Genomic DNA, 15,979 nt, shown 5'->3' on the forward strand with positions numbered 1-15,979 from the left:
ACATTTTTCTGGTTACAAGTAGATTTTTTTAAAATAAAGGAAGTATCAAATTTTTGGGTGTTAGCAATCTACAATTAAAAAAAACATCCCCATAACAAAGAATATAATAATAGTAGCAACAACTTTTCTTCTTGTTAATACATACATTTTCACAGTCATTGCTTGCTTTAAGTTTAAATTTTTCTTTATAAAAACTTCTCCATTTGATGTACTCAGCTGTTACTGTGCCCATTTTTCGTTTCCAGTATTTGCCTTCAATTACTACAGCCTTAAAAGAAAGTATACATTATAAAATTTAGTATACGTTATAAAATTTATTCAATTACATGTAAAAATATAAAACAAACATTATTATTACAATGAATCTATAAAAGAGAAACAGCATTTTTTTTTTTGAAAGAAAAACATTCAGCTATTTAATGTAGACTAGATAATAATGAACTATTTAATTATTATTATTATTTAATTTTCATTCTATATGATATGGATAGAACAACAAGTCAACCCTGGAAGTTGCAAAGGAGTGTGGTTAGCAAGGGCATGAGAATTAGATCTTTTGTTTATAGAGCAGTGAATGAGAGGAATAAGGTGATCACGAGTACTATGTCAGTGAAAATGAGTTTAAAAGAGATATAATGCAATGTGTGAATAATGGTTAGCGTAGACCTTGAACAATGAGTCTTCGAACTCCACAGACATGTGCTGATGTAATAATAATTATTATTACTTTTCACTCTCATCTGGTATCTACATAGCATAGGATTAAACCAATATTTAGCCCACTAAAAAAAAAAAAAAAAAAAAAAAAAAAAAAAAAAAAAAAAGGGGGGGGGGCAGTCCTGGTAACATTCCCAAACAAAACTAATCAGGTTTGGCTTGAAACAGCTCAGGTTCTAATAAAGCTACAATGTCACTTCCTCAGCTCTCCTGTTCTGAAATTCCAGCTATTGGCATTTCAAAAAAAGAAATAATCATCTAATCAACATGAAGGCTGATAAATGGGAAAGCTCTTATCAGTTATGTGTTTTTTAACAGCTCGAGAGAGAGAGAAAATGGAATACTGTAATAAACTTTCCCTTATGCTTAAAGAAAACCATCATCAACTAATTCAGGAACATCACACTGTGCCAACATCCACCTATCAACTACTTACTCAATGGAACAAATTCCTAGAGATGAAATCGAAGTTGCCAGCTGAAATTCATAATTCTAAAAGAAACTGAGGAGTTAGTGTGATGGACAGACATAATGAATCTCTTAGTGATAGAGGGTTTCATTGCCAGTCTAAGAAAAGGTCTTTGTTTTTTGTTTGTTTGTTTAGAGAAGGGTTTTCAATGGCACTGATCCTAATGTATTATATTTCCTTACTAGGTCTCTGAAGTTAGATGTCTTGGCTGCACATCCACTGGGTTCGAGACACCTGACAAGTGAAGTAATTTGCCTCTTAGTGGTGGGAACTGGATACCTTTGGGTGGTTAAGTTGCCTACTATGCTATTTTCTCCCTTTTGGGGTTAAAAGCTCCAGTAGTTTGATCCATCGCTATGAATTCAACAAAGTAGAATGAGAAACCCCTCTCCCCTCTCTCTCTCACGTATGGAGGGACTGTGGAACTCCACTCCTGTGATTGATGATGGTTAATGACTAGATTATGTCTATCCATATTACAGAAATTTTCTATCTCTACTTCAGAAGTATGCCTTACTGCCTCTAGGACTTCACGTATTAAGGATGATTATCGACGTAACTCTAGAATGGTGCTTGAGGTAAGGACACTGATTAATACTACATTGGCTGAACAAAGAAGATGGGTATTAATCTCAGGTGACTTGACTCTAAGCCATGTTAGGTAGGCCTCCTTTTTTGCCCGGACAGTTTTTCATACTTCTTGGTTCCACCAAAGTGTCCTTTTCTCACTGCTCGTTGCCACGCCGAGCCGCTTTCTGCCACACCATGAGAATGCAGAGGCAGTGACAGCTGTTCTGAACAGCTTCCATTCCTCCTCAACATCTGCAGTATGCTTGGGAATCTCTTTGAACCTGGAGGAAATGTCATCTGCAAAATTCTTCCTCACAGCCTCATTTTCCAATGTCTCTCATTTCATGCGGTATAGCTGCTTAGGCCTACCAGCATTGATGGTAGCATCTGGTTTCTGAAGCCGTAGAGTGCACACAACAAGGTGGTGGTCAGTTGACAATTCTGCCCCTCTTCTCACACGAACGTCCAACACTGAGGAAAATATGTCTGCTGAGACTATAAAGAAGTCAATCAGAGACCTTTGTTCTAGTGTATACCTGTACCAGGTATAGTTATGGACTTCTCGGTGCTGGAAGAAGGTATTCATTATGGACAAGCTGTTAGTACAGCAGAAGTCCAATAATTTCAACCCATTCGCGTTAAGGTCAGGGGCACCGTTTCTTCCAGCCACACCCCTCCATGTCTGGTCATCTGTTCCAACATGTGCATTGAAGTCACCCATTAGCAGGACTGATTCCATGTCTGCTACCCTGTCAAAAGCAGCATCCGCTTCCTCTAGAAAGGCAGAGTATTCTGACTCTAGATTAGGTGCATAGGCTTGCACCACAGCCAAATCATGGTTTTTCATCTGAAGCCTTAACACACATACCCGTCCCCCCAATGGGATCCACTCAGCAACACAGTCTGACAGCTGGGGGCTTGTGAGTATCCCCACACCCTCCTGAGCACATTGTCGGGCTCACACCAGAGTAGTAGAGCTTCCACCCCTTATCCAGGTCGACAGTTCCAGAGCCTCTCCTCTTGGTTGAAGAAAGCCCGACTAAGTCTAGCCGGTAGCTCTTGGCTTCCTCAACCAGTTCCAACTCCTTCCATGTCAGAGAGAAGATGTTCCAGTTGCCTAAAGCCATAGTCTGGTGCCATTGTCGTTGCCATTTCCGTCCTTTTGCAGAACCATTTCTTTGTGCTGCCCCTAAACACCTCCTCAAACGAGTAGTGGGCCCATTGATGAAGTTTCCTCTAGCAGAGTGCTGAGGAGTGGTGTCTAAGGGAGACTGCAACATATTTTTCGAACGGGTCCCTTGGTAACCCGCACGACGGACGATGCAGTATGAGCATTTTTTGATGGCCTGATCATGTTACAGTGTTTGATAATGTCCTGTTAGCACAAGACGAAATGACATAGAAAAATAGGAAAGATTCCCCTCAAATACTCTAATAGCATTCGGGGGAAGGAGCAAGAAGAGAAGAAAGAAAGAATCAAGGGAGGAAGAGGAGGGACCAGTCTACAGATAATATAACAGATGTATATTACATGAAGTAAGGCATGGTCCAGCATCAGGTACCTCGGGTTTGCCACACCCATACTCACTAAAGTGAGCCCCTGAGTGAGAATCGCATCAAAAAAAAAATTACAAGAATCTCTTCCAAACTGGACAACAAAAAAGTCTTCTGGTCCTGATGACACTTCTCTATTCTGAAGATATGCTGCTTTTTTTTTCTTTCTCCCCCCCCCTACTATTACTATCCTGCAATTTGGAAATTAGTCCATATTCAACCCACTGCTAACAAGTGCAATAAACCTTAAAAACAACAAAAATTACAAGATAACCAGCATAATAAATCTTAATGAAAGTATAGATATTTCATATTGAAAATAACAGTACATCATCAGTGTGTAGAAACAACAAGCAAATAAAAGAACAGGAATACCAGGGACACATAGCAATTGATTTACCAATTAAAACAGTTGCTGCATGCTAGAAATTAATATTAATAAATAATATTAAAATATTTTTGATGTTTACATAAAATGAGATTCTCCCAAACTTTTGGGAAAGAGAGAGAGAGAGAGACAATCGTTCCAATTCAGACCAAAGTGTCAATACTATGCTGTGTCAGACCAGACTTTTGAGGTTGCAGTGGCAAATCCACCCATCTTTGAATACGCAACATCAAAAAAATGGGGGGGGGGGGAGTACTCAAGTGTTGTCTCCCAATACCTTTAATTTGACTGTGTTTGGCCAAAGCCATATGGCCTTTTTTTGACCTGCTGCAACTAGGTTTCCAGCTAAGAAGGCAGGCCATAAGATGGTCACTTCTTAAGTAGGCCTCTATGCCAGACCCAATCAAATGCCCTGGTCAAATATTATATGTGATCTTTCTTAAGAGAAATAAGACAAGACTGTGCTTTGGGGATAACTTTGTTCTGATGCTGAAGTTCACCAAATTATCCTAAGGAGAATAGTAAGGCGATCAGTGTTTAGATCAGTGGTTATGGAAATTAATGATGCTTGACTGAATCATTTGAACATTGCAAGGTTTGTCAAATGAAGAAGATGAATGGAATATACTGCCATCAGCAAAACTACAGATAGGATTTAAGATTAATGAGAGAAGGTCATCAATAGATAAAAGTGCTGACAAAGGCATAGAGTCCTGGAATATCCAGCCACTGGGTAGAAATATAGAAATCTGAAGAAAGAAAAACCACTCTATAAGATATGCAATAATGACCAGTGAGGAAAATGGCAATCTAATCGCAAAGGTAAGAAGGCAGACCATAAGATGGTCACATCTTAAGTAGGCCTCCATGCCAGACCCAATCAAATGCCCTAGAAATGTCAAAAGCAATCACATGTTTCTCCAAACCTTTCCATTGATTAAAAATTAAAAACATTATTTACCATTTTTTAAATTGTGAATCTCATCCATGAAAGGTTGTAAACTTTCAGGATGGACTAAGTCAGATAATACAGAAACCATGGTCTAGAGACTATATATGAAACTTTTATAAGCTAAATCAGGCATCCAATAAGGAGGGAGGTGTCTCACATTAGGTGGCATATGAATTTCATCATCCTAAATACATTCACAAACATCCATGCCTACAGAGGGGTTCATACCCATGACCTCAGGGTTGGATAGTGGACATAATATTCATTCAGCCAACTAAGCTAGATGAATTAACCACCATTCATTTATATTCCCTTTTTAAACTCATCATATTAACTACTCTTTTTCCTTTATTTCTATTCTGCTGCCCTGCCTCTGCTCTGAACTGGAGAATAAGCTTCTTCCACAATTTTTTTCTTCTTCAAAATTTCATATAAAACAGCTCACCCATAGAATTCATTTCAGGTCTCAACCTTTCATACATGGATCCATACAAAGTAAACAATTTTCTACTGTCTAGTGGGTGCACCTACCAACTTATAGTTCCAGTAAGCTATGCAATTTCAACAATTTGTAAATCAGATTGTTTAAAAAATAAATAAATATAAACCTGCACAGAATGTATAGAAAGTGATCAAACAGTAAAAAGAAAAAAATATATATAAAGAAAAAGAAATAGATTCAAGAATCTTTCACAGAGAAAAACGTTCATGAATTTCAGATGTTCATTCTGACATATACATTCATTTTGATCATCTAGTACCTAAGAATTTTATATATATAAATATATAATCATCAAATTCCTGATATATGCCCGCAGAGGGTGTACAGGATATGATAGTACTACATGAAAAATTTACATCATTACTAACTTCCTATCTACAATTTTCCTCCAAATCAGTCTGTTAAATGTCAAGACTCCAATATTATCAGGTCTTATATTTCGATCTTCTAAGGTACTTTTTATTGTGTCAATCCACCTCTATCTTAGTCTTTTTCCTGCCAACCTGGCAGAGAACACTTGTTTTGCTAATCTTTCCACTCCCATCCTGCTTAAGTAACCATACCACCTGAGATTAGCTCTGCTAATGCATTCCTGGATGCTGACAATGTCAAGTTCTTTCCTAATATCCTCGTTTTTAATATGATATTGCCATTGATGCCATCTGTTCACACCTCTAATCTTTCTCAGGACTCTCATATCTGCGGTCTCTAGTCTTTGGTCAAGTGTTTTACTTCTGACCCAGCTCTCAGATCCATAAGTTAAAATTGATGTGAACACTGTCTTGTATACAGCTAATTTAGTGTTCCGACTAATTTCTCTTTTATTCCATATGAATTTATTCAATTGACTTCCCACCATACCAGCTTTGTTGATTCTTGTCTATTTCTATATTCAATTTACCTTCTTCACTAAAAATCATGCTTAAGTAGCTGAAATGTTTTACTTGTTCCACAGGTTCTCCATTCACAACACAGTTGACATTTTCAATGATTCTGCCTATTTTCATTGTCTTTGTCTTTTTATTGCTGACCTTCATACCATATCTATTACAACAGTTATTCAATTTAGTCGGGGAATCTTGCAGACCTGTAGTGGATTTATTTAGAAGTATAACATCATCCACATAAAGCAAAGAGCTGAGATTAACACCTCCAATTTTGATATCAATATACAGTCATACCCCGACATACGCGAATCCAGAATTACGTATTCCCGTCCCGCTTCACCACTAGTCATATCTTTCCGGCGCCGGTCGCATATGCTGTGAACAAGCACTGACGTGTTCACGCAGTCTCCATTCATACATGATTTTTATAGTCTACAAAAGTTATGTTCTTGATAAAAATTTTATCGCATAAAAAATAATAATGTCGTCAGAAGCAAGTCCAATTCTTCCACAGTTAGCAAGAAAAGAAAAACATTGACTTTGGAAACAAAACTCAACATTATTAAGGATTTTGAAGGCAGAATAAAAATTTGTGAACTAGCAAAGAAGTTCGATCTACAGGAATCCACAGTAAGAACAATCATAAAAGAAAGGTTTACAGATTTTGGAGTACATAGATTCTAACAAGGAACGAATTGTAGCCACAAGGCAAGGAATAAAAAATCATTAGCTTGCTATGAAGAAATTTTGCGTGACAAGAAAAAGACATTATGCCGTCAGACGAATCTATTAGATTTTATGAAACCATCGACATCGAAATAACTTTCTTTTTTTTTTATGCACGAAAAACTACAATTATGATTATATTTCTTAAAAAGTATTGGTGTTTTTGTAAACCTTTGGTCCCAATTAACTAACATTTTGTATGTTTGTATATAAATTACATGCAAAATTATACTCTGAGTTACGCGAATTCGACTTACGTGCTTTTTGTTGGTTCCACCTACTGTGTAACTTAGGGGTATGACTGTATATATATATTTTTACATTAACATATATTTATATTAATTTTATTTATATTTCATATCAACAGTTTTTAAACTTTATGGTTAATAAGAGCTCTAAAGAAGTTATCTTGGTAACTTATTTTGTTTTAATCTCTAAATCATAATGAAGAGGTTTAAAAAATGTCATGCTTTCAACTACAATAGCAGACTGAATATATTCAGCAACATAGCAAGGTCATAATTTAATATGGTTTTATATATTTTTTTATATCTTAATTTTCTCTTAATATCATATATTCAAACTGTACTACCATAATTTTGAATAGTATGCTACATAAATATGCCCTTACCTCTGGTTTTGCATGCGTATCTTCTAAAGGAGAAGCAAACTGGCAAACAGGTGGCTTTCGCCGTGCAACAACTAAAATAAAGTCATATGTTAGTTAATTTTACTGAAACATATTCAAATTCTTTAGGGAAAAACAATGCTATATACTCTTACAATCTTTGCATCATGAAAATCAAAAACAGTATTTTTGAAAAATTTTAATAGACAAGCTAATTCATACAGACTGAATGAATATTTTATAGTGAATGGTTTGCTATAATGAATTTTCTTTTAGAACAGCAATGATATCATGGTACTTTGGCTGGCATTTTAAGTTTGTGAGTGATTACTGTATTACATATTATTCATTTAAATTGCAAGCCTAAAACTATATAGGCTTAAAATATGAATATTCTGCTCTAAGCAGCAAGAAAAAATGTAACTAGCATGTGCTCTGAACTGAACACCCCAGAAAACTAAAATGCTCATGTTCAGGTCACCAGTTTTTTTGATATGTGAATGTATATTGCACTTATTTTTGATCCAGGCCAGCACTGTAAATCTACAGTGCTGGTCTGGTTGGCCAAGAGGTTAGCATATCTGCTCTTAAGCCAAAAGGGTGCAGGTTCAAATCCTGCTGTAGCATGAATTTTTGTGATTGTCTTTCACCTTCATACACTCATTCATACAAGTGTATAAATACTCTCTCAAGATGGAATGGGTCATCATGGAAGAAGTAGACCCAAAAACCTCCTGTAATGGGAAGAGGCCTTTACCCAACAGTGGGGAAATATATAAGCTTATTAAAAAAATAAAAAAAATAAAAAATCTACAGCTGTTATAACCTTTGCATACATCCTCATAATTTTCCCCACCTGCCAGCAGGCAATAAGGACAACATAAATATTAGTGATATGATTAATAAATGGATAAAGGTGATGGGAGAGTTTACATATTAATTGTTAATATATTATATTCACAAGATTTATTAAAAGAGCAAGTCAATTGGGGATTGCTGTTCACATGATTCTAGTATGTTATTTTCTCACCCCCCCCCCCCTTTGGGAGAGGATAATGTTGCTGCTAGGTTGAAAATATGATGATGATGATGATGATACTGTTGCCCTGCTCAGTCAGAAGTTGATTCTGTTGGTTAGTGCTGATGGAAGAGATTAAGGTGGTGTTCTCCTTGTATTGATGTCCATGGAGAAGATAGTTTCTCACCATTTACATGAATGCTGTAAGCAGACAGTCAACTGCCTCTCTTGGTGAAGGTGTTGTGCTATCTGTTCTTGTATGCTGATGATAAAAGTTTTGTCACCGCTTTCGCAGTGATGAAGAGATAGTTGTATATCGAATGGTTTCTTGGACATTCATGTATAAGGTTGAGGTATTCTTCTTCAGAATACATATGGCTGCAGTTTTCTGAGCTAAATGGATCAATTGGCTAATTGACTGGGCAATAGATAGATGTGCCAGACTGTACCAGTTCAGTCAATTTTCTGGCAAATCTGGATTAAATTTGTGTAGTTTAGTATGGGATGGGTAGGGCATTGTGCCATATTCACCATTGTAGGTCTGCATTGGGTTTAGTAGCTCTATTCTGGTAGAATGATAAGGGATTCTCTGATGGATGTATTTACTGTTCTTTGGGATTAGGGTCATATAATTTGTGAATCTTGCAAACCTGTACAACTACGGTGGCACTCAACACGTCCAACATTCACAAATTATGTGCAACCCTAACCCTATCCAAAAGCAGGCCTTCAATAGCCAGCTGCAGAAGGCTTGATACCCACATATAATTTCTATAATTTTTTTAGCCATCTGAAGCACAGATTTGATGGTGTCCATCTGCTCATCTAGGTTCCCATATTCTAGTGTTGCTTAGCCTAGTGGCTATGCACTTTGCAACCATATGCCTGGGGAAGGAGTGTCCTAGGTTCGATTCCCGTCGGCGACGTGAGGAGATTAAGGATCTTCCTCAGCCATAGCCAAGTTAGCCGGTCTTGGGTGTGGACAGCAAGGTTTTTTCCACCAGTTTATCGGGGTTTTTCATCCCGCAAGCAGGCAAACCGGCCCTGTGAACACACACAGATCTACAGTCATATATTTAACCCGGCCATGAGGGGGCTCAACTCGCCCCAGTAGAGACGGTGGAGAAATAGGGAGAAAACTCCATACAAATAAATAAATAAGTGTTGCTAGGGGTTGAGGAAAGCACCATGTCAGGGTTGAGAATAAGATGTCTCCTATAACTCTCACATCACACCAACTCCATACAGGAAAGAAGAACTGCTCATCTGTGTTGGGGTTTCTTATTATTCTGTTGTGGAAGAGAGGCTCCTTGAGTATTTCAAGTGAAGTTGCTTTTATTGTGTCAGAGGTCTACGTTTTACCATCATTTAAGAGCATCTTTGTAAAAAGTGGTCAGATGTGTCAGCATATGAGCTGCTGTCATTCTTAGAATGGTAAAAAGGGAGAGAGGAAGAGAAAATTTCTCTTCCTCAATTAGACGCTGAAGAAGAGAAAATGTGTTCTGTAATCTGTTTGTTGGTGAATACTGATGAAAACAGGATACCATCTTGTAGTCAACTGACCAAGCCCTGCCCTCTCTTCTGAAGAGATAGAACTTAGTGTATAAAAGCCATTTTTTATGGGGGGGGGGGGGTTAACATCTTTATCCAGAGCACACTAGCTATCTGGTTGATTATTATCATTATCCTAGTATTTTTTTTAAACATTGCATTAGTGTGTCACAGTTTTTACTATATAAAAATGTCTTTCCAAGTCATCATCATCATCATCATCATCAAATTCCTGCCATGTACCCTCAAGGGGTGTACAAGATATGACAGTACTACATGAAAAAATTACATCATCACTAACTTCCTATCTACAATTTTCCTCCAAATCAGTCTGTTACTTGTCAAGACTCCAACATTATCAGATCTTATATTTCTATCGTCTAAGGCACTTTGTACCGTATCAATCCACCTATATCTTGGTCTTCCTCTGGGTCGTTTTCCTGCCAACCTGGCAGAGAACACTTGTTTTGCTAATCTTTCCTCTCCCATTCTATTTAAGTGACCATACCATCTGAGATTAGCTCTGCTAACGCATTCCTGGATGCTGACAATGTCAAGTTCTTTCCTAATATCCTCATTTTTAATATGATATTGCCATTGATGCCATCTGTTCACGCCTCTAATCTTTCTCAGGACTCTCATATCTGCGGTCTCTAGTCTTTGGTCAAGTGTTTTACTTCTGACCCAGCTCTCAGATCCATAAGTTAAAATTGGTTTGAACACAGTCTTGTATACAGCTAATTTAGTGTTCCGACTAATTTCTTTCTTATTCCATATGAATTTATTCAATTGACTTCCCACGATACCAGCTTTGCTGATTCTGTTGTCTATTTCTATATTTAGTTTACCATCTTCAGTAAAAATTGTGCCTAAGTAGCTGAAATGTTTTACTTGTTCCACCGGTTCTCCATTCACAACACAGTTGACATTTTCAATGATTCTGCCTATTTTCATTGTCTTTGTCTTTTTATTGCTGACCTTCATACCATATCTATTACAACAGCAATTCAATTTAGTCAGAGAATCTTGCAGACTTGTAGCGGATTTATTTAGAAGTATAACATCATCCGCATAAAGCAAAGAGCTGACATTAACATCTCCAATTTTGATATCAGGTTTAATACCACATTCCTTCATAATGTGATCCATATAGATAATGAATAACAGAGGGGATAATGTACATCCTTGTCTCACACCAGATTTAACATTAAACCATCTTCCTGTACTTCCTTCAATTCTAACTGCTGACTCACAACTCAAATAAAGACTAAGTATTGCTTGATATAATGCCCCATTGACACCATATAACTGCAGCGCATTGAATAGCTTCTCTCTTGGCACCTTGTCATATGCCTTTTCCAAATCGACAAAACTTAAATACAGATCTTTGTTATATTCCCATGCTTTCTCGACTATTTGTCGTAAAGTGAAGATCTGATCCTGACAGCCTCTATTTGGCCTGAATCCAGCTTGTTCTTCACCAAGCTATTCTTCCACAATTCTTCTCAACAGTTTCTCAAGTATACTTGCATAGATCTTGCCAGGAACACTCAGTAGGGAAATACCTCTGTAATTCTCACATTCAGTTTTATTTTCCTTTTTATATATGGGTACTATGAGAGCTCTACTCCAATCATCGGGAATTCGTCCCTCTGTCCAGGCTTTCTGAACTATGCAGTGCAGCCACTGTAAGACTCTTATACCACCATACTTCAGCATTTCTGGTCGAATATCATCTACTCCTGCTGCCTTTCCACATTTCAAGCCTTTGATGGCTTTTTCTACTTCAAGTATGGATATGTATTCCTGACTGCATGCCTGGTCAGTGTTTTTTATCACTGTGCTGTCATCACTACTTGTTTCATTTAGCAGTTTTTCAAAGTAATTACTCCATACTTCAAGGATATCTTTTTCTCCTGTTTTCATTTCACCTTTATCATCTCTAATTCCTTTTACAGCACTCTTTCCTCCATTCCTAAGCTTCTTCAACAACCTCCAGAATATTTTGCCACCTTCGTGATATTTATTTTCTATATTCTTGCCAAAGTCCTCCCATGACTTTTGTTTAGCTAGTTTTACACACTGTTTAGCTTTCTTACATTTGTCTCTGTATTCTGTAAGAGTAAAAGCTGACTTATTTGCCAGGAACTTTTGATATGCTTTCTTCTTTTCCTTCACTGCCTCTTTAACTTCCTGTGTCCACCAGGGAGTTCTGATTTTTTTATCCTTGCACACAACCTCACCACATGCCTCTCTGGCAGAATCAATCAATGTTTCCTTCAGAGTTTGCCACTGAATCTCCAAAGCTTGATTCCTGTTCTCAAACTCTTTCATTTTCTTTTCAATAATATTTCTGTATTTTAGTCTACAGTTCACATCTGAGAGCTGCTCAACTTTTATTCGCTTTAAAACTTTCTTACATGTTATTCTTTTCAATATGAAATTCAATTTTATCCTGCTCAAGACTAAATAGTGATCACTTCCAATTTCAAATCCTCTGTACACTCTGGTGTCCTGCACCAGGGAGAAAACATCACTATCAACAATAACATAGTCAATGAGACTTTTCTTATTCCTAGCCTCTTCTCTCCATGTGAATTTGTGCACATTTTTATGTTGGAACATGGTGTTAGTAATAACCAGTCCATGTCCTGAGCAGAAATCCAACAGATATTTGCCATTATTATTAGCTTTGCTCTTTTCTCCAAATTTTCCCAAAATATTTTTGTATGTCTCACAATCATTTCCTACTCTACTATTTAGATCCCCAACAAGGACCAACTTTTCCTTTTTCATTGTGTCAGTTGCTTTTTCTAAAGCCTCAAAAAATTCCTCCACTTCTACCTTAGTAGAACCTTCTGTGGGACCATAGGCACAAATAAGTCTCATTGTCCAGTTCCCCATTCTCATATTTGCCCACATTACTCTACTTGAGACTGACTGCCATTCAAGAAGATTAGCCTCGTATTTTGTGTTGAATACTATGGCTACTCCTTCTTTTCCTTGATTGTCATTGCCTGAATATAACATTTTGTATTTATTGCTCAGAAAGATCTCACCAGTTTTGGTCTTTTTTGTTTCAGTCACCCCTATTATGTCAATCTGGTACTTATCTAATTCCTCAGCTAGCTCCATTTCTTTGCCAATCAGGCTTCTTACGTTGATAGTACCGATCTTTAACTCTGGTGATGTTGAGTTGGGGTTTGTTTTCAGATTTGTTCCAGTAGCTGACTTTTCGCTGTTCGCCCTGGTTCCCTGGCGAAAACAACGGGGGCCTTGTTTAACCGGGAGACGCCCCAGCCGGCATGAAATTTTGTCATGTTGTACCATCATTTTTTATTTTGGTTTAACCAATAAGAATACAATTTGGTCGGCTAAATCCCAAATTGCCAGCCCATCCTCGTTCGTTCAGTATCAAAGTAGATACCCAACAGGGTGCACCATGAGGTGAGGATTGGACATTAGGTCAGAAGCCCTGGTCGGTTCTCCGCATTCCTTTAAAGGCTATGTGGAGGTCTCCTCTCAGTTATACAGCTTTGACCCTTAAGCACCCCTGTCTTTCCAAGTTGGATTCCAAAATATGTTTCCTCATAGGATCAGTGGCTAGTCATAGAAGAGTTGGTTATGCCTTTCCAATTGCCACACCACAACCCAGTGGTTTTCTCTGGATTCCACCTAAATTAAGTAATGAATTTAATGAAAAATTATTCTTTTCAGCAAACTGTTTAGGAACTAAACTAGTCCTAAAAGAAATATTCTATACTTAGGTATACAGGATGAGCACCCATATGATTAGACATCTATATATATAATCCTATCACCATTGTTCCCTCTAAGCTGTATGCATGTGCACAAGCATATTGGTCAAAAAAGCGAGTGCACATGCTAGTAACAACAAAAATTTTTGCTTTTAGAGTTTCTAATTTATAGTCTATAATTTTGGAACATACTACAAAAACAAATTATATGATAAATCATGTTTGCCACTTACTTTATTCAGTAATTTCTCCAATGGTTCCACTACAATATTACTCGAACCCAGTGTTTCCTAAACTTTAAGTATCCATGTCATCATCATCATTTATTTATAATTTTACAATTATAAATAGAGAAACCAAAAACAAGTACTGTGTGTACACTAAGATAGGACTTGGATGTTCTTATGACATGAAGGAAAACCAGGCTTCTCTGTCATATGCTAATTGACGAATCTCAGATGCGGAGAGTTGGGGAAAAACTGAGAGAATACTGCTGATGTATTTCCAATACTGAGTTCAGGGTCTGTCGGTAGGGATGTAGAGGACCAGACCATCAAAAGGTGCAGAGGGTGGATGTCTGAGTTGGTGGCTGAGCCATTTTATTTGATTTATTTCTTTGAACAGTGCTGACTAGAGGATCTTGCTGGGTTTCATCTAATATAGTAGAGTTGGGAATGTGGTCTTGACAGAAGTAATATTCAGGATATTTCTTAGACAAGTAGTTCCAAAGCTATTTATAATATTGGTTGTTGCTTTTGTGCTCCCAGACCTCGATGTTCCAGGTCTGGGAGCCGTACAGAAAGATACACTGGCTGGTGAACTTGTAAAGACGAATCTTCATTTCCTTTGAGATGAGGCTTGACTTCCATACTTTATCAAGACTTCTGTGGAACCGGAGTGCTTTCTGTTTTCTTGTCTTAATGTCTGTTAAGGAATTTGAGATGTGTGATTCTAGGTATACAAAGTCCTCTACTTTGTCAAGGTGATCATTTTGATTTATATAGATGTGCCCATCTATTTGATTTTTTAATATCTTTATTTTTTGGGACTTTATTTGTAGCCCAAATATTTCTGCAGTTCTCCTAAGGCTGTTGAAGTGGTTTTGGGCATCTGTAATGTTGGAGTCAACGAGGACTATATCATCTGCAAAGCTCAGGTCTTCAAGGTGCATCTGTATATATGGGTCTTTGAGTAGCCATGTATCCCTTTTAAAATTTTAGTAACACTGGCATACTCCTCCTCCTCCTAGGTAAAGGGAATTTGGGAGAAGTTGTAATATTTCATTCAAACATGACTAATTATAAAGGTACTTATTTTTTAACATCTGAGTAAACATCTAGTTCTATATTTGTTATTTTTAGCCACAGATGGGGCTCCATGTCAAGATGACATCTTGTGGCACAAACACGATTAAACATATAACAGATGCATGTTTAGGTGGTGAAACAATTACCAAGGACCATTGCAATTTATGATACAAACAATTCCAAAATTCAATGGAGAGTTGTTTTGACTGCATGGTTTGGACTATTTGAAGTTAAACTTTTAATGCAAACAGTTATAACCATGTAGCTGAAACATGATCATGCCATCAAGCAAACACGACACTAATAGAGGTCAGTTGATACATGACAAGAGACACATTTTGTTTAAAACTTCTTTTAGATTTTTTAGTTATTAAAAAATTAATTACAAAATAGGCCTGCACTCATTTGTGACAATACAGAGACAAACGTATAAAAGAAAAAAAAGTAATAATAAATTTTTTAAACAGGTTCCTCATACTCCCTAAAGACCATTTGTGTATCCCTGGGGATACCCGTGCCACACTTGGGAAACATTACTCTAATCCATTCCAACTTAATATACTCATTAGTTACTTTTAGCACAGCCGTGTGGGAAAACTGATGTCAGCTAGTTGCAGAGGCATATTTGTTTAGAGTGCCTAGTGTCTGGACAGTACAATCACTTGAACTCATGCAAACAGTGATGGATTTTTGTAGCCATTTAGTGCTTGCAATTTTACAGGTTATAGCAAGATGAAACATGGGGTAACATTAATATGAGAAATATTACATTAGGGGCAACAATATTGTCTATCATTGCTGTGCACAAAAGTTTGAAGTGATGACAGAAAATTAGCACAAAAGTCTATTTACAAGGTTGTTTAATTAGAGTTTCAGCACTGGCAGAGTCCCAAAGGAATGCAAAGAGAACAAGAAAGTTCCACAATAGAGGCAGTGAATTATAGACTAGTTA

The 15,979-nt window shown here is 37.1% G+C and overlaps 1 protein-coding gene across 1 annotated transcript in view; it reads right to left on the reverse strand.

Moving 5' to 3' along the window:
• Nucleotides 1-15,979, reverse strand: part of Mondo (MLX interacting protein mondo) — a 253,492-nt gene that overhangs the window by 195,968 nt on the left and 41,545 nt on the right. The window contains exons 3-4 of the mRNA XM_090413412.1: nucleotides 7,397-7,467; nucleotides 146-268 (exon numbers count right to left, since the gene is read on the reverse strand). Of these exons, the coding sequence (XP_090269538.1) occupies nucleotides 146-268; nucleotides 7,397-7,467 (194 nt within the window). The remainder of the gene's footprint in view (nucleotides 1-145; nucleotides 269-7,396; nucleotides 7,468-15,979) is intronic.

This window comes from Typopeltis vanoorti, chromosome 24 (assembly GCF_054136105.1).
Source record: "Typopeltis vanoorti isolate ZY-2024b chromosome 24, IOZ_Tvanoo_1.0, whole genome shotgun sequence".
NCBI classification, from domain to species: domain Eukaryota; kingdom Metazoa; phylum Arthropoda; class Arachnida; order Uropygi; family Thelyphonidae; genus Typopeltis; species Typopeltis vanoorti.